Source organism: Pyrgilauda ruficollis, unplaced genomic scaffold (assembly GCF_017590135.1).
Source record: "Pyrgilauda ruficollis isolate IOZ18807 unplaced genomic scaffold, ASM1759013v1 scaffold94, whole genome shotgun sequence".
In the NCBI taxonomy this organism is placed as follows: Eukaryota; Metazoa; Chordata; class Aves; order Passeriformes; family Passeridae; genus Pyrgilauda; species Pyrgilauda ruficollis.
In genome coordinates this window covers 1,029,349-1,049,776 of record NW_024531488.1, presented here as the reverse complement: position 1 = coordinate 1,049,776, position 20,428 = coordinate 1,029,349, and the positions used below count along the sequence as shown (strand labels likewise).

The following is a 20,428-nucleotide window of genomic DNA, read 5'->3' as shown; positions in this document are numbered from 1 at the left end:
CAATGAAAGCCTTAAGAGAGCACTAAAATAGTAAAAAATGTCCTTAGGTCTCCTTGGTCTCTAGGAGGACCCAAAAGTTTCAGCAACACTATATTCAAAACCAGTACCTTAAGCACAACACACTCTAACAAAGGCAGCCTCAGACAATTTCTGTCAGTTAATGTGATTATCTATGTCAAACAAGAGATACAGAAATGGTTTTCCTTATTTTTTTAGAAAAGAGCCACACGTGTTCAGAAGAGTGTGCTCTCCCTCTAGCACTTCTAAAAGTACACATAAAAATCTCTGATAAGGCTTGTGCTGCCTATGCTCAGTTACATCATTCCATATTATATTACCATTAACATAACAGCTTTCACTATAAACTAAACCACAACTGTTGTATATATAACCTGTCAAGAAATTCTACTAAACCCTCTGTATCTACTGAGGATCTTCCAACTAGCAATCCCTGCTCTGTGCTCTTTGTAAGCCTCCCGCTACTATTCCAGTGGCTTTAGAGACATTTAGCAATTGATCAGGCAGACATTCACAGCAAACTTCTCAATACAATCCTAAGCATGTGGTCAGTGCTGTACAAGAATAAGATGACCACCACCTGCCTAGGCACACATTAAAAGCATGCTCCCAGCAGCACCAACGCCAACACCAACAGTGAAAATCTTGAGTATCCCACAACCACAGTGGGGCTAACTGTTATCACGCCTTACCACTGGTTGCAGGAATTCATGGTAGAAGTAGGTAATGAAAAAACAAAGTACACCTTCCAACTTATTGAAAACCTCAATACAAAGTTAAACAAATATAATGCATCCATTCTTTTGCTGTGATGTCTCATGCTTTTTGGTCTCTACTTGTACAGTCCTAAGGGCTCCTGAAATAGGCATAATTTGAAGGAAAAGCAACTTCTCTTTTGACAGATCTCCCTCACCCATTTTCTTCCTTTACCCATTACAGAAGTTGACTATCTGAGAATGAACTCTAGGAGTTCTATTTTGTAATGCATGCCACCACTGAAAAAAACCCTAAAGAGCTACCTATCTTTTGAAGCTTTGAATTCTATCTTTATTTTTATATTTGAAGATTTTGAATTTTAGGACACGAGTTGCATGTAGATTGACAGATATCCTTTTTGTGTTATGCTATGTCTTTAGACAGTGCAAGACCAGAGCACAAACTCAGATTGCCTTACTTAGATCTAAGAAGAGTATTCTACTTCAGTCAGCACTCAGTTCTTCACATTGCACGCCATGCACACATTAATTTAAATTAGCCTTTTACTTGTCACCTTATTTCTCAGAACTACCATATGTCCTGGGATAAACTGTACACCCATAAACTGAAATCAGCCCCAGCTCTCCAAAAGAGGTAGCAATGAGGAACTAGAGATGTGTTACTTGCTGGTTTTGTCAAAACTCAAAGTCCCCCAAAGCCCAGGAAGTCCTTCAAAAACAAAGTCAGTTGGCAGCTCAGATTCATTATCTGTTTTGGTTGGTCACCTAGACATTTTTCTCCTTCAGGAAAATATAAAATGCACTTTTTCGTGATGGAAAATAGACCAAAACAATGATTGATAAAAGCAATCTTTAACTGCTTCTCAAAATATTTAGAAAATCAAAACAACAAAGCCTCAATCTCCACACAATTTCAGCTTCTGGATTTTCTTCTCAAGTAGCCACAGCACCAAACAGCCTGTGTTTTTTCTAGTGGAAAAATCTGAGAAAGGTCCTTTCCATCAGTTCGAACACCACAGGACTTTAATCTGGCTCTCTATGTTAGTACTCACAAGCAAGCACCAAACATATTAGGTGACTTGTGAACCCTTGTATCATGATGGTCATGGGCAGGGGGGCTGGTCCCACACACACCACTGCAGTCCATCTTCCAGGCTGGAAGCAAGCTGGACTGTCCAATCTAGGGGGCAGTTAGAACAACAAACCCTTGGGTGTCATCTCAAATTCACAAGAGATGGCAAAGACATGTGACCAATTCAGATGCAAGGATCTTTTATTTGTTTAATTATGAACTTTTCCTGAGTGTTAGAACTGTTGAACTGCAATATGATATAACTTGTGTTTCTGGACAGTTTATATAGGCCTTCCTTCAATGGTCTCCAAGGTGAAAATAATCCAACATAAATTTTTGATTCTTGGCAAACTGTTTTCCAGCAAAAATTAATTTTGGAACATAGTAGTTCTTTCAGAGACTTCAATTGAATATAACTTCACTTTCACACTCACTTCCTAGCTCCACTTGTATTCAAAGCTGACTTGCTGAAAAGCTGTCAAACCTTAAATTTGGATAACTTACTTGCCATGTTTCATACAAGTTCAAGAGTGTTTTTTTTTTATTATAAAGCTCTGTTAAATACATGCATTTGTCTCCAGAAATCTGCATGTCATCTGCTCATTATCCAGTTAATATTGTAAAACAGGAGACTTTAGTAAACAAAAATATGGAAACAATCTCTATTTTATACAATAGGATAATCCTCCAGTTTAGAAAGGAAGAAAACACTTGAGTACAGTAATAAACATGCTTCTCTATCATCACTGAAATTCCAGCCTGTAGGAATGAAAATGAAAAATCACGAAGACCATCAGTCACTATCGGAAGGTTCTCACTCTCTTAATTAAGGCTGCCTGTCCTAGGAATTACCATTGATGTAACTGCTTTTCAGAGTATATGCAAGCAAGAGAGCACACGGCAGATCTAGCTGTCCTCCGAAAAACTTATTGCAATTCTGAAGCATTAACTCACAAGGACCAGCAGATAGCATTGGGTTAGATACCCATTAGTCCTTCAGAGATACTTCTACCATTGCTATGGAAAACATACTTTGCCTCAGTATAACTCCAGGGAATCAAATGATTTCATAATTTTGCCATTTCACAGTCCATAAAGTTACAAAAACTGATAAAGAGTCAATTTCAGCATTAGCTAGTCCATGAACCCATTTTCATCAAATTACCAGCCTTATTCTAAACTAAATATTATATGAATTTTTGCATTACTGACATTACATTACCAAACTGAACTAAAAATGCTTTGGACAGTTTAAAAACTTAATGAGGAATTTCAACTGCATTTGTACATTCAAAAGTAAAGTTCTCAAACCATAACTTCACGAAGTTCAACCAACTTTAGCATGGCTATAAAAGCCAAAATATTGTTTAAATATTTCATAGGCTATTATGATTCTCTCCTACCTCTGGCCATGCCTATCCATTACAGATCTAAGTCCCCACAGCAAAAAAGGCCTTTATTTTTTTAGAAGACAAGACAGCCAGTTCATGACTCTGGGGGGCAGTGCCACTCATGCAGACACTAATGTCACTAATGTTGTTCCAAGCTCCCTGCCAGCCAGCTGCTTGCAGCAGAACAGTCCGTCTGACCTTTGGCCAGGAGGAGGAATGGCTCAATAGCATGAGAAGCTGCCTTATCTAATGGATTAAGTATAGAATCCAAGTGAAATGCCACCTTAGACAAGGACTTGCTCTGTTGGCTTTAGCTGAGTCAGTTAACCTTTCTTAGTTTTCCATTTTTAAAATGGAAATTATAATTCCACTCTATCTGTGATGATGCAAACATGTTGCAACACACTGATACCATGAATGCTTGAGGTATCTTACAAGGCAAGTCAGTGTAATGCCATAATCAAGTTAAACTCATCTCCACAGAATACTTTAAAAAAAAATTAATCACAAGTCATCCTTTCATTGTATGTAAAATTACAAATGTTATGGTTAACAAAAAATATCTTTTAATCAAATATCTTTCAAAAATATGTTTTAAAATCCTCTTTTTTATATTACTAGTTAGAACTGGTACTTAAAACCCAGTACCTTTCCTGTACATGATATTGGACCAAAGTCTTCAGGTGACCTATATGACAGGACCTGATGAAATATTTTATCTACCATAGAATTCTGCCCACCTAGTAGATTTTTGTACTTTGTGGAGATAGTTCAAGTGTATATTAAAATCTGTTTGCACTAATTGGCAGAGCAAATTATTTTCGGAACCATATGTCCAAAGGGCCTCTGAATTTATTCCTCCAATTTTACACGCATGGGCTTCCATACCTTTGTGAATTTAATGTTTGTGTTCATCACTCTGACATTTCCTAGCATTTGAAGAACCATTTTTGCACAGGTGATGTTAGAACAGTTTAGCAGGACATTAGAAAAGACATTTACATTTAGCAAAATTTTAACATGGAATTTTCTTAGAAAAGAGGCTGAATTCCAGATATTAAATGAAAAAAAAAAAAAAAGAAAAAAAGGAAGAAAACAAAAGTCTGACTCATTTTCTGTGCTTAGATTCTCTTCTTTAGAGGAGGAAAAGCCTGAAAAGCTTTTGGAAACAAACCTAAATATCACTGAGCTCTTTGGTAAAATCTCTGTGACATATAAGGTTCTGAAATCACAGTACTCGGAAAAAACATAGACAATTGATTAATAATGAGGACAGAAATACAAATGGATTTACATCTAATGAAGACTGAAGACACAGTAATCAAAGTGTTAAAAATTCATTTCATGCACATTTCATTTGCCTCTTAGCTGATATTTATCATGTAATTCTGTGAGAAAGTGGAGGCCTAAGATGCTCCAGATAAATGTCTCAATTAATTGTACAGAGGTAGCCCTCTTTGAGCTGAACCAGAGCTGTGAGCTCTTTATTAAAAGCACTATTCTGTAGCCTGTAACCTTGTTCCTTGACTCCTCTCTAGTTTCCAATTTAAACAAGTCCCCATGCGGCCCACTCTAAAGGGCTTTGTCTCCCTGTCATTGTTATGAGAGCCAAGGCATCCTGGAAGTGTGAAATCAGACCTCATGAGCTGAACGGTTCCCCAGGGAACACAAGACCTCGCAGAAGGTCAAAGTCATGGGCTGGACCATCTGAAAGCGTCTGATCACTGGTCTGTGACACAGCAAGAAGGATGGGGGTAGGGAGAGAAAGAGCCAGGGGGCTAGAATTGAACACATCTTAATTAAACCCAAAGACTACAAAACAAGCTATTTTCTAGTCATCTAGGCCATCTTATGGAGCTTGAGTTTTGTTCTTGCTAATGAATCTGAGTTCCTAAACATTATTCCTTAAAAGCACAGCACTTTTGCAAGAAATCGATCAAACCTGCGGCACATCTTTTCCCAACCTGCTTACTTTTTATGAATGATAAGGTAGAGATTTTGAATTTTATTTCATGACACAAGGAGCAACGTATCTGCCCCAGTAAAAGAGATGCAGACACTGCCTTGCAAAGCCAGCAGCCTTCCATAACCACCCACCAGCTATATCTGACTACACTGCAGAAGGATTAGATATATCTGACTATTGCCTAAACCTAAATTATGTCACAGTGAAGGGCTTATTGCTTTACTACCTGTAATTTATATGGGTTACGTGAAACCCATGTGTATAATGTCAGAAGCCAACTGTCATGATGAGTCCATTATACTTTAGGTTTTACTGAACCACCAGAAAATCTCTTCATATCAAAGGATGTCACTGTAGGCACAGCACCTATCCTGCCAGGGCTCTGCAAGAAGCCAAATCCTTGAGAAAGTCTGCCTGAGATATCACAAGCAAGCAAAGACTTAGGGAAACAGGAATATAACTCCTCCTAACTCAGGATTTAGGGAGAAAAAAGCCAAGTACTGAATAGCTAAAACACAATGGAAGACTCAATTGGAAGTTTCTTCTCAGACAGAGAAGGAAAAATTAAACTTCATTCTCAATATCTTCCCATTCATTAGATTACACTTCCAAAGAATTTTTACTAACTAATACATGATTTCCAGAAAGATATATTTGCTGTGGCCACAATTTCCAACAGAATATAATTTTGCATTGGTGGAATCCCTAAAATTGTGTATTGATCATGGAATTACACTGTTTTTCTGGCAAAATCAACCTCAGACACCAAATAATTTTCCCAAAGGCCCTGGTCCTGAAAGATATCCTATTTTTCAGCTCTTGCAAAAACCAAGTTAAGCTTTCAAGCACCGGTGGGGAGTCTGTCTATCCCTCAGTGGTTCTTCCTCTCATAGATCTCAGTGGTTCTTCCTCTCATAAATCTCCTGGCAAGTGGGTTGAGTGAGAACTCTGACTGTACTTTTCTGGGGTATTTTTAATATCCACTTATGGCATGTTCCAGCAGCACAGCATTTCAAAACTGGTAATGTCTACTTGCTCCCCTGCCTACAACTTAACTGAAATTTCAGCTTATCCTGGCACATTATTCATTGCATGTACATGTAGGGGGATTGTAAACTGACACCTGAACCACCACCCTTAATCACTCTCTTTTTAAAAAAACAGTGCATTTGAAGTGCACTGTCCAACATTAGGCTATTGAAAGTGGAAAAAAACCCCTGCCCTTGGCTATCAACAGTTTATTAAGGGCTTAACTAAAGTGACCTACTAGCATTCCACTGAGGGAGGCTATGAGCTTTCTGAGGAAAGGAGTAGAATTGAGGGTTTCATTAAAAAGTAATTTGTGCTTTTTACTCATTCATTCAACAGGAGTCTCAACTGCTTTTTATTCACACAGAGTTAGTACAGTATTACAATGCTGTTCAATGCATGGGACAAAGAAAAAATTTCACATTTTGAAAGCGAAAAAAAGATCCCTGCAATCACAGCAGCATTGATGGCTACTTAAAAGATTACAGAAATCTTTTCCCCTCTGTGTTTATGTTTAAGAATGGAATATTAAGGATTTTAAAAATCTACTCAGCTGAAATTAATAAATTTTGATTTATTATTTCACATTAAAAGATTCCTGGAAATGAAATGGGATATGTTTAGCAGGCAGGAAACAGAGGAAAACACACGGATACTACATAGTTGTTCCAGCCACTTTTCAGACTCAGGGGCAAAAGATTAACTCTGAAAACACATTACAGTAAGAAGAGCAAACTAGTCCTTGGCTTTCACTTATAGAAACAATCCTTAGTAGTGCAAGTAACACTACTGATGACAGCACTCTCCACACTGATTACTTAATTGAACAAAAGTGGGTCAAGTTTTTACACAGTTTTTTGCAAACATGATTTATTGACAACCACCAAACACCTACTTTATTTCTCATTATTACTATTCAAAGTTTAATTTTAAATGAATGACCTGTACATAACTACAAGTTACTAAAAATAGCTATAAATTACAACAGCAGATAATAAAACCACTTCATCCTCTTTTCAAAATTCCCAGTTACTTTGGTCCAGAATATACAAGATTTCTGTCACATCTGGAATGCGCAGCCATCTTACAAAATACATCTGCTGTACCAACCCTTTTTCTTACTAACAAGGGAAGATAGTGAGTGTTCTTTCCATCCTCCTGTCTGTCATCCTAAATACAATATCTGAAAATTTTTGGTAGCTCTATACATCTTTAATTGAATCAAATATATTTCCAAAAATATTGTTCAACCAGCACAAATAACATGTTGATTTGGAAAAGCTGAAAACTGAATGAGGTCAGGGACTAAATTATCCCATTTGCCCCTGACTTAATCTCTCTCTCTGTGTTCAGAAAACATTGGATTATAACGTCAAACCAGACTTTAGAAGCATTTCTACAACCTCACCAAAAATAGAATCTGTTATTTTGTGTGCCACAAGCTGGATGATCAAATGTTTGCACTGATAAAATGTTTTCACTATTACCTTGTCTGAAATACTGGTAGTCATGTTAATTATCACAAAACTACTAAAAATTGAGTAAGTTACTCTATAGCTGCTCCTTTAACAGAACATCTATTCCAGTTTCCTTTTACTTTCTTCCCATTTTCAAAAATTTTCATTATTATTTTAAATCAGAGATGGCTATTTTCTGACACAGAGGCAGCTCATTTTGCTCTGTTCAACTCATGCGGTGTGAAGGTGATTGTGCCTAGAGGAGATAACTTGGACATTGCTGGAGAAATATAGTCAGTATGACTGAAATACTTTTTCTTTATTTTGCAAAGCAGTGTGTCAAATTAACCATTCAACATACAACATAAAATAGAAAATTAAGAAAAAAAATCTTATTTCCCTTATCTTGTAAAGATAAGCAGTAGCTACAGCAAATTGCATTCAGTTGCAATGTCTGAAACCAACAGCAGTCTTGCTAAATATCAGACAGATATCAAGTGGTTATTCTGGCAACAATTTTAAGTCTGGAATATCTAAGTCAGGAACCTTTTATTTGCCTTGTACTTTGGAATTTAATGTTGATAATTTTGTATGGTTTCATCTAGTAAAATAAAAGAAGTTTCTTCTACGTAATTTTTATAGGATGTCTGATGGAGAAAAATGTATATTTCATCTTTATCAGAAACAATCTACTTAGGGCTCTGCTAGTATAAGAATGACTTGCTGCCTTACAAAACTTACATTTGCGTTTAGATTTTTTCATTAATGAGCAGGAGATGGAAGTGTACAAACAGAACATAAACTGTAGATGAACTTTTTTTTTTAGCATTTTTTTTCCCCAGTTCTGAAACCACCAAATATTACTATGGTATTCAGTGTCACAGAAACTAAATGAATCCTTGCCTGTGACATCAGCTGCCATCAATGCTTCTGCCCTGATGACCTTCACCTGAAGAAATCCCACATCGCTGATGTTATGAAACATCATCATTGGACTCTAAAAAATAATAAAAAGAAAAATAAATCTGGATTGCAAAGGAGACAAACCAAAAGCAATATTAATACTCTCCTCCCTTGCCTAGATGTAGGTTACTATAATTCTGCCTCAATACTCAGACTTTTAAATATTATTTGCTGAAGAATTTGCAGTTCTTTGCATTTCTTCCTATATTTTGCAACTTTAACTTATCAATGAAAATTACAAAGGAAGAGTTAGAGTACGATTGATTAACACAAATTCTAGTGAATTAATCCCCTAATACTATGGGAATAACTGTACTTCAAAATTTGAAATTATAGCAGTATATAAAGAAATCAACAGAAAAAATGAAACAACTCCTTTCCCTGAATTATTTCGCAAGAACTATGTTCACATTTGCACTCTAATGCCTCCAATATTATCAAACTCTAGCTTTTAGTATTATTTAAAATTTGCAGAGTTTTAAATTATAAAACATTGAATGCAAATTTCATTCATAAATACTAGCCCATACCTTTATTTTGAAATATTTTAGAATCTGGACTAATCTATTTAATGCCTATGGTCCTCTCTAAAGTTTTAGTGGCAAAACTTTTTCTACTGCCTATGACAATGTCCAGATTTCTACAAAAAGCAAGCATCAGGGAAAACATCAAATCAACAATTCCTTAATTTATTACAAAAGCAAAATTTATATTATGGGAAACAAGAATAAATTACATCACTGAATCTAAAAGCCACAGATGCTGCTTAAATGAAATATTAAATGTCAGCTTGCAAAACCAGTATGCTTTTGCACAGAAAATCTACCCATTAAGAGGTTAGACATAAAATATGCATTCCTGTCTTTCTAATTAATAAGACAATTCTAACAGTTAAATCACTGACACTAATTTCATAAACCCCAGCTGACCATTTACTGTTTACAGTGAAGACTTAACCTTCCTACACTTTAAAATCCAATTCAGTGTAGTAGCCCATATGTTACATACATGCATTGTGTTATAACAGGGCAACAGTGAATAATTTTTTTACCAATTTTAATAAGTCATCATAAATATGACTTCAAAATACTTGTGGTCAACTCTAATCAGCACACACTTAACCCCTTCCTTATGTGTTTACAAGCTGAGGGCAGCAGAGATGGTATTACAGATAGCACTGGTGTAATTCAAAAGCATCTTTGCACCCCTCATTTATTACAATGATGATCAGGGTTTGGAAGCTTCTTATCAGAACTAGTACCAGAACAGAGATAATTCTGCTGTAATACACATGATGAAAATTACAGGACTTACAAAAATGTTTCCACAGTCTACCCAAGTTTCCCAACAACCAACACAAACATCAAGTTGTAGAAATAAAACAAAGCAAAAAGGGAATACAAAGCAAGACAAGCAATGGCAGCCACTTCCTATGTTGCCATACAGTCCCCTTTTTCCAAATTTCATCCTGGTTAGCTCACTCTTCAAAAGGGTGCCAGTGCTGTATTTTGCTTTGCCACCTTTGTTAGAATCCCACAGAATTTTTGAACTTTTATTTCCAGAAAGTAGCTGGCCTAGATTTATTTACTGCACATACTGAATGGGTAGACTGATGAAAATGAATACAATGCCACAACAGAGGCTCTTGGAGAAGCAAATTACTTTAACACATTACTTTAAATACATAACTTTAAGTAATGATTTATCAGATTATATTCTGCCTTCTTATTTATGATTATTGTTGAAGGTATCAAAAATCCGCATAGTTTGTGAAGCCTAGAATTTCCATAGCAGAAGAATCTGCTATTTGCTGGGAATCTTTTCAGGCCTCAATAGATGGGAAAAGATTGAAATGCTCTGGAGATGACTCTTCTGTATTTTTTTAATGAAAGGCTGTATAATATATTTTCTGTATGGCTGCAGCAGCTGTCAGGAAGAGCATCTCAGTTCAGCTCTATTATGGAAGAAGCAATACCCCATCCCATGGCATTGAGATACACTGAGGGGCTAGTACTGATTGACAGCTTGTCACCATGACGTCTTATTCCATCTCTGTTATGGAGAAAATTAATGTCACACCACCAGCCTCATGACTCGCTGTCATCTTAGAACTGCTCACCTTTTATCAATGCTCTAAATAACATTTCAAGCCCATCGTCTCACAGTGGACAATCTGGTCAAGGGACATTAAATCGGATGACTGTGAAATGTCATAATAAAAATGGAATGCTAACAACTTCTCTAAACTAGCTCCTCTGCTTTTTAAACTGTGACAAGGGGGACCATGAGTTCAGCACACCAGCTCTGAAAAGGTCATACAATCTCTCTTGGTCTGTACCCATTAATGTGCCCCCCTCCTCACCCCAAAAGGAATTAATCTTTTCAGACAATTGTGGTAAAATAATAGTTCAAACAGTAATGCCTATTTAATTTGTAAGGCTCTGATGTTCAGCTACAAATGGTTAAGTGACAGTAATAGAGTCATTTTCTAAGGCTATTTGATCTGGTGGCAAGGTCAGCTCATTAACTGTTTTTGGCTGTAGAAAGGGTGCAAAATACATTTCTCAAGTGGAAGCTAGATTTTTTTAAGAGGAAATAAATCCAAAAAAACAGCCACTCAACAGGGAAGTCTACATCTTGCTAATTACACATGCTGTCTTTGTATTGGTTATGAAGTGCAGGTATGAATACCAAAGTCAAATTTAACACCAGTAAAAATAAACTACTTGAATTAAGTTAATCCTGGTAATTTCTTTCTTCTGCTGGTAATTTTAATAAAAACAGTAGAATTTATCAAAAAAGTATGCAAATGCAACAATTTTCAGAAACACATAATGAGAAACTCATACCTTTGCGATATGAACATCTTTCTAAAATGTGAATGTTTTCAAATGCATACACCAATGTAAATATATGAACAGACACATATCCTTGTATTTACAGGAAACAAGAATAAACCAGATCAATTTTATGCCACATAATTATGCTTTACAAAAAATTGAGAATTTAGGAAAAACTATTAACCGTACAGTCGCAACATGTTTCTATACTGCTACTGAAATAATCAAAACCAGCAGTATCACTTGTCTGCAATATCATCACACTGAATAAGCCACAGAAATATGTTATTGTTGCTGTTGGTAGCAGGAACTATGGCACCTCAAAAACATATACATCAAAAAATTATTCTACTTGTGGACATCTATTTTGAAAACCACAGACTGTCTTGGTGGATTCCAAAATGTACAGTAACTCCCTTAATTGTAATTATTTTTCAGAGGTGGTGGACAATACCTTAGCCTTCAATTCATTTTGGAATATTACATTTAGCCTCACTAAGTCACCTCTATTAAATTGTGTTTATGATAATAAGACTATTGGTGTATGAGTTGTACAAGCATTAGCAGACAGCTGATTCAGTGGAGATAGACAGAATAAATTTGCTGAAGCACACATCCTGCTAATCTGTTTGAAGAATATTGTACAGCATTAGTGCTAGGACTTCACGTTATCTGCACAGCCTGATAAGGTACATCTTTATTAAATTCAGTTATTGAAAGGATGTCCGTCATGGAATAGGAATATTTTAAAATCTCAAAAATAAATTAAGCAGCCTCTTTGATAGTCAGAGGCTGGTTTAATGGCTGAGTGTCTAGAGAAGCCCTTCTAAACACCTGGCAGAATTGTACAATAAAAGCTTTGTAACTGCAAGTGGAAATAGCATTTTTTTCTTTCTTTCTTCATGTGTAGTGAGACAGTTACTTTTAGTGATTTAGGTATTAGCAAATGCTGGAGTAAGAGCTCCCCTCTCTGTTGCTTTGATAAAATTACAAAGACTCTGTGTAATGTAAGGATGCTGGGAAATTAAAATAATCTGTTTTAGAATATTTTAAAATGGAAACATTGTTTGAAACAATCATTTTTATGTGCTCCAGCCTCTTAATATTTTACGACAAAAAGATAAATTTTCTTACCCTTTAACAGACGACCCCAAAAAAAGCTGAAAACCATTCATTAGTACCTCAAATTGTTTGGCATAAACAATCACTAGAAACTGTTGAGTTGCTGAATGATCCTTTAGCCACTTTGTGTCTCGAAAAAATCATCTGTAAGGCTGTAAAATTACCTTCATTATGTGACACCTTATCAAACAGTTCAACTACCATGTGAAAAATAATGTTATTGTATGAAGAGCATTTGCAGCCTTCTTGATGTTACCTGTTCTGGCTGTAACTATTTGTATATTAATAACTAGTTTAAGTGATTGTCATTGGCTAAGTGTGATTAGAATAGAAGAGATATATTTAGATTTTCCCCTCACTAATTATTTTTTATACAGGCCAATATTTTGCTAACAAAGGATGAAAGAGAACTTCATACATATCTCTTCAGAATCTCCTCTCGCTCCTTCTGGTCCTCCAAGGAGTTGATGGAGAGGTCAGAGATAGTGACTGCAGCTGATGCTGTGAGAGTGACCAGCAACACCAGGTATCCCTCTCCTTCCTCTAGCGACATCTCCATCTTGTGGGTTTGTTCTTTACTTAGAGTCGACAGGTCAATCTGGCACCTAGAAACATACATTCTCCATCAGCATGCGGTTTTTCTCACACCAAAAAAGAGCACATTGAGCACATTGGCTCACTTGCATTCAAATGGACAAAAAATCCAAGTAAGCAGAAACTCCTGCCCAGCTTCTGAAAAAGATCTTAATTTCTCTTCAGCTTTAACCCATGCCCTTTGTTTCTTTTTTTTTAAAGCTATACAAACAGTTTTGAAGTGAAAAATCAATATTAATAAGAATGTAAAGACACTAGAGACAAGTTTAGCTAATATTTCTTACTCAAATGCAAAGAAAATTTTAAAAGATCCAGCTCAGATGCAAATTTTATTTGTAATTACACCTCTTGTATACATGCAAAACGTAAGTTGTCACATGAACAGTTTTCACCTAACAACAGTAAAAACCTCTTTCTTAAAAAATATAATTCTACATGGATTTAATTGTGATGGCATAAAGATGACTAAGCATAGAAAAACTCAACTTATGCATCTCCTGAAAGGATCAGCTTTCATGCAGTAAGTTGTGTGTGGGTCAAATCCTCATGTTGGCACCCAGGGTAAAATCTGATGCCACAACCCCCTATATAACAAAATGTCTCAGGCTGTAATGAGCAGGAACTACATATAACTGTGCAGAGTGTCTGCAGAGTGGCTGAAGCAAATCTGCCCTGCTTGATCCGCTTCTGAGTAGCTCTGGATGTACCATGCACTGAACTAATGAAGAATGATTCCATACATGCTGGACAGCAGAAACAGCTTTGCAACAGCTTTAGAAATTTAAGTTAAAGGAAGGAAAAAATGTATTTCTGTTACCCAAGAGCTGACTAAAACCTTTTAAATAAAATAATATTATCTTAGTGTCAATTAGTTTGTGCACAGCTTAAATGTTTTAATACTTTAATTTGTACAGTGCAGAAGTTTCAACTTTTCAACTTTGAGCATGTATTGAAATTCAGTGTCTGTGTCAACTGTAATGCCAGTTTGCATTGGACAGGAATTTCTGTGAAAAAGCACTCTTCAGAATACTTACGGCAACCCAAACTGAGTTTTGTCGACATTTTCTCTAAATGAAAACATCAATAATACTGGAATAAAATAAACTTACATATTCCATGTGTAGGTTAGCAACTCTACACTCCACTTTCAACAGTGATTATTTAATAGGACAAGCATATGTACTACATGCCACTAATTCACTAAACTAAACATCAAGCAAACTCTTGTCATAAAATGTCAATTGATTTTGAAGACAATGTGGTCACTACAAGGGCAATAAAATAAAGAAAAAGGTGGCAGACATTAAAATATGGCTATTTAAGGACAGGAAATAGCCAATTATGAGAATAAATGCACCCTCATAAAATGAGCATTGTGCTATCACAGGCAGACCAGATTTACTTTTGTTTTTTCAGAGACATTTATTGCCCATTGTGCAGTTCACTTAACTAGTGCAAAGCTCATACAGTAACAAGGTTCAATTATCTTACAATATAAAAATTTCTAACTCATGTAGGATTCTGAGCTTAATGCTTTTCTTCTATTTTGAACTCTTTGGATAATAGGGAGTGAGAAATTAAATTAGCAATAGTAAGGAAAAATAATGCTGTTGCTATCAGCGCAGGCTGATAGTCAATACAAGCTCCATACATGTACATAAACAGTCAAATTCTTATTTAGAGTGCAGTGAGGAATTTAAAGCCCTCCTTAAGACAATAAATATTGTGATTAAACATTCAAAGCTGTAGCAGGCTAAAAGACCCCCAGTATTAAATACTCTTCAATAATTTATTTCAAAACAGATACCCCTCAAAAACAGGACTTGGCAACAATATCGAGTCTTCAACAAATAAACATTTAAAGAACCAGTCTAAGCTCCCTTAAATTCAGTAAAAGGCTCAGAAAGTCATTATGATAATAATGGAGAAATAATCTACCCCTCACTCAAAAATAGGCAACAAAAGCTAAAATAGGCAACAAAAGCTACCCCATATATATCCATCAGAAAAAAAAAATGAGTGTAAAATTACAAGGTCTACATCAGGGCTACTAGATCTAATTTCTTCAATTTTTGAAGCTACAACCCTTTAACAATATGAGTAGTCCAGATTTTTTATTTAGGCTGAAAGAAGAAACTGGCAATTTGTTTTTACCTGTGCACCTTTCCTAAAGAAATGAAATATTTCTAATAGCATCACATCTAGAATAGATTACCTGAGAAATATGTATCTATCATCTGCTTGATAAATCTTCATGAACAGGCCATTACCAGCTAGTTATTTCCTAAAATCATACAAAGGTAGGAAGAGATCTGGAAAAATTTTTCCAGTAAAAAGCCTTAACCATTTTAAAAGAAAATTATTCTCTCATGTACCCTCACAAAATTTGATTAAAATATAGGGTTATTCCATTAAGGACTGTCATCTTTGCACTTTACAGAAGTCCAGGTTAAGAGCACCTTTATGCACACATGGTCAGATGAAAGCAGATTTCTCACCCCCTGCCAGATGCTCTGCTCTGGCCTTGAAAGAGATGCAGCTTACATGTGCCTAACTTGAAACTGCTGAGGCTCAAGGAGCGCCCAGCACAAGGGGAGCCTATTTACAACACATGCACTTCAGTAAAATGCTAAGACTTTCCAATCTACAGACACTGTAAGAAAAATTGCAATTTTTTCCCATTAGTACTTAAGTTTTTTATGATAAAAAATCAACTTCATTTGGTCTCATGCCAAATTATCCTAAAAAAAGAAAAAAAAAATTTTTTTTTGTTCATTCTCATCTGTCCTCATCAGATCTTTGTGCAGGAACAAAAAAAAGTGAAGGAAGTCTGGTTTTATTAAGTTATTGCCTAAACACTAAACTTATCCTAGAATAATCTTGACAGACTCCAACTGGAAAACCACAAAACTCCTTATTGTACTACATTTTTTTAGAAGGACTGAAGCTAACAATATATTTCCAAAAATATGCATCTGTTTGGAAAATATGTGTTTTCCAAATGTAAATATCTTTGGAAAGCTCAAGCTGAGAATGTCCCTTTATATTTTACTGAAATTATATTCAAGTATTCCAAGCTTTAAAGCTTTAACAATGCTGACTTTTGTATCAGTTAAGATGTTCTCTAAAAAGACATTTGTTTCCTACAACTATGTCTCCATGGGGAACAAAGATACTTTGAGGATGAAGGTGAACTTGTACATTACCAGAAAGTGGCATAGAACAAATGAGAAATTCTTGTCCCATATTCTCAAATTGAGGACCATGAAAAATTACACCCATTTTGAGAAGGCCATAAGCTGCATATGACCAGCAGCTGTCACACTGGAAACATGAGAAAATAGTAACTTTGTACAATCCTGTTTCTTAAGGAATTTACATGGTGCTGGTAAGGGCAAAGACTTTTTCCACCTGTAATGAGATCAGCCTGAAGAATTGTTGAAAAAAAATTGCCATTAACTCCACAGACAGACTTCCAAGCATGACTATAAATCACATTCAGGTATCTGTAGTTTTTAGTGCAGTTTGAGTTTTTTGTATCTTCCATGCTGTATGGCTCCTTCAGTGCACAGGGGTTTCAGCACTTCAAGTGGTGAGCAATAGCACTGGAACTATTTCCCTGGCTGGCTGGCCTTTTGGAAAGAGGCGTAGGGGCACGTATCCCACCTATCAGTTCTGCATGCGAACACTACCAGGCACCATGTGTAGCTGGATTTTCAGGACTTGAGAGATCAGAAGGGAGAAAAACCACAAAGTGCAACAAGCTCATGTGCCAAAGTTATCACAGATGAATTGCTCAAAAACAGGGTACAGCTCCCATGGAGGAAGATTTGAAGGTTCAAGGGGAATCTACCACTTGTCTGAAACTGTGTTCAATGTGTTAACCACACAAAATTTTAGAAACATATTTCAGATTTATTTTTAATTTGAATATATCTGGCCTTTGGTTCTTTTTATGCCTTTCCTTACTGGTTGAAAAACCCTTTAGTGTTTCATATTTTCTTCTAGTGCAGGAACTCATACACTATAATCATATCTCTTCTTGATCTTCCTTTTGATATGCTAAACACCTTCAGCTCCCTATACATTTCCTAGGAACATATCTCCTACAGCCCTCAAATGACTTTTTGTAACTTTTCTGATCCAGTGAAATTCTCCTGCATCCTTTTTAAAGTGTGGAAGGCAGAACTATATGTAGTATTTTATTATCAGCATGTCTAACAGGTAAAAATCACCTCCCCTCTTTAGTTCTAACAGAACCTGGAATGTAAGACTGTGTTGGCACCCTGGTGAAATATTCTTGCTAATGAATGAATTACAAAGGTAGCGACATGACATAGAAGGCCTCTTAAAAGCCAGGTGGCCAGGCAAGTGAGAGACAGCAGATAGTGGAATCGTTTTCTCACATGACAAAATAAAGCATAAAAGAGGAACTGGCACAATCCTAAGTGATAGGGACAGAAAAGCACCACTTGGCTACAAACCAGGCAACTTAATTACCATCATGACTTGTTCAGGAACATAGATTTTTAACTCCACTGTGATCCAGGTCTATGCTGCTCCAAAGGATGCCAAGGAGAGGAAACTGTGTGATTCCACAATTAGAACTGAGCTGGACACACATCAGAAGCAGCAAGGCATGAACTGCTACAATTTGTTAAACTCCATACCCTTTAAGAGCCGATTAAAATGTTCCAGTAAAACCAAGAAACAAAAGGAGAGGGAAAATTTTGCAAAGCACTAGCAGAAAATGACACATCTCAGAAACACTGAGTGTTGACTGCAGTAATGTGAATTTCTTAGAAGAATTGGAGCGTGACATTTTTAACTGTAAAGATAATGAGAAATAAATTAAATTATGGACTCCACATGATGCTTGTAGTAAGTGGTTAATAAAGGTGTTAGATTGAAAATCAGGGAAACTCCCAAAGGGGTAGGAGACAGTATCTCAGCTAAATAGGACATTGACTAAGGACAAGAGTGGTGCTGAGCTGGGGAAGCTGGAGAGGATCCCTGGGCAGCTGGGAGAGGAGACCTCAGCAGGATCTGAAGAGCAATGCTGTCACTTGCCACGCAGCAACACACGGCAGGCAGGAAAGAGTCCTGCAGTTTGGGGTAAGTCAGTTATGGTAACAGAAATATGACAGCTCTATGAAATACTATTTTACCATTCACCAAACAATGCCTGAATACAAAATTACTGTTTATTGCTTGCTAAAAGAAATACAGTCCATGCTACAATAACGTGCTGATGGATCTTGAAATTACAGATTAACTTTTTTCTAAGCATAGTTCTTCACTATAAAATTAAAGATTAACTTTTGATATTGCACAGGCAGAAATTACTTACTATTGGTTTCTGATGTGATATTTCCTAGATTGTTCCCCTGGCACAACTACATACCGACTGTTAGTTCTGTTACTGGTGCAATTTCTCTGCAGCAAAATTAACACTTTCACCTGCTAAATCAGTCTATTGCTTTGATAAACATTATGTCTCCCTATATAGTTCTCTCCTCACTAGTTGGTCCAAGAATTTTTGCAAGAGCTTTCACACAGCTCCAATCTGTGCCTTTCATATATTGTCACAAAACCCTATTTGCACTCTTCACCACTTTCTACACACTGTCATGCTCCTCATGTCTAAACTGGTCATTCCATATTTCCTTCTCTCTTCCTCTTATTTTGCCACTCTGCAAGAAGTAGACTTCCATATGTGAGAAGACATAGGGTCAGAAGAAGGATTAATAAACAGCCCAGATTCCATGCAGCATTCTGTATCTCAGCATACGTTGGAGAATGCTATCAATTTCGTGTCAGAACATGACAATAACAACTGTCAGTAAGAATTGTAAATAATAAAGTATCTGGTAAGAGAAAGTTACTGAAGACTTGTGAGCAAAAACTGAAACTCTTGGCTTTCTAGCAGAGCAGAAGTACTCTACTAACTCTGCATTGGTAAAGTGAAGATGTGCTCAGATAGGAATAAATAAGGTATGGAATACCTAAAGGCCAAATTTTGAGACACGGTATTACATCTGTCTCCTTTTGACAACAATCAGAAATGGAGGTGGTTCAGCACATCACAGGATTTTTCAAAGGCAGACCTGGCAGTAGCATTTTTAGATTTCAATGCTTCAGACATAATCTTAATTTCACATCAAGAAATGCATCTGCAATTAATTTAACTTTAGTCGTCATGCATAATCAACAAATAATTATACACACAGACTGCTCAGACTGCTGGTTGTGTGCTCTTTGGTGTTTGCACAGAATTGCTGTGGTGCACATGTGCACACAGTTCAAGTCAAAGTTACAACAGCATATTGACCATTATGTTTACATTTTTACTATAATACATCTTTCCAAAGTTCCACATAAACCAATTTTCAAACTGTAATGCAAGAATCATTTTTGAAAGACCAGCATAATAAAGTACTATTCCTATTTCCAGAGGAAGCCACATTGTCTACAGAGTTTTGCAAAATTGACAAAACTTCAAGACTTCGTGACTTTAACATTAACACGGACTTCACAAATACTATTCAAAACCTTCTTCCCAGCCAACAGAAAATTGCCAATATTTCAATGTAAATCACAGCTTCCACAAGACCTCTATAAAAAGATCTGGGAAGAAACACTTACAGTAGCATATTTAGCATCCTTCACCTAGCATTACATGCATGTTGGAGTACTCATATACAATTCAGTTCTCTATGACAATACTCAGTCCCCCATAGCAAAATTACAAAAACATCAGTGAGGAGAGAAAAAACTCCAAACCATAAATAATTTATAACTTTGTACTTTTAAAATAAAATCTCACTTCAATTTAGAAATTTGATAGCATATTCCTGTGCTTTCAGACTAATCAGAGAATCATAGTTGCGCATCATTTGTATTTATGTACACCTGAAAACCACTCTATGGGTTGCGTTACCACAAAAAAAAAAGTAAAAAAGTAAACAGGCAAGGCATAGCAGATTAGATATTATAAACTTAAATAAGTAATTTTCAGTATTTTAACTTTGTATTTCATAAAATCCATTGTATGGACGCTCACAAAATTAATCTGAATATTTGCATCAATATTTAGTGAGATTATGGGAAATGCCACTTTCCTATAGATACAATTAATACACGTCCTTAATGAATTCACTACATACAAGGTATTTTTTCTTAATTTGCATCAAATGGGAAAAAAGACAATAGCATCTATAAATATGAAAATAGATATAGATGAAGTCAGCAGTAATTTTC

At 36.0% G+C, this 20,428-nt stretch overlaps 1 protein-coding gene across 1 annotated transcript in view; it reads right to left on the bottom strand.

Annotated features, from left to right (window-relative positions):
- Positions 1-20,428, bottom strand: part of MCTP1 (multiple C2 and transmembrane domain containing 1) — a 211,744-nt gene that overhangs the window by 100,436 nt on the left and 90,880 nt on the right. The window contains exons 9-10 of the mRNA XM_041489448.1: positions 12,993-13,179; positions 8,553-8,646 (exon numbers count right to left, since the gene is read on the bottom strand). Coding sequence (XP_041345382.1) covers positions 8,553-8,646; positions 12,993-13,179 — 281 coding nt within the window. The remainder of the gene's footprint in view (positions 1-8,552; positions 8,647-12,992; positions 13,180-20,428) is intronic.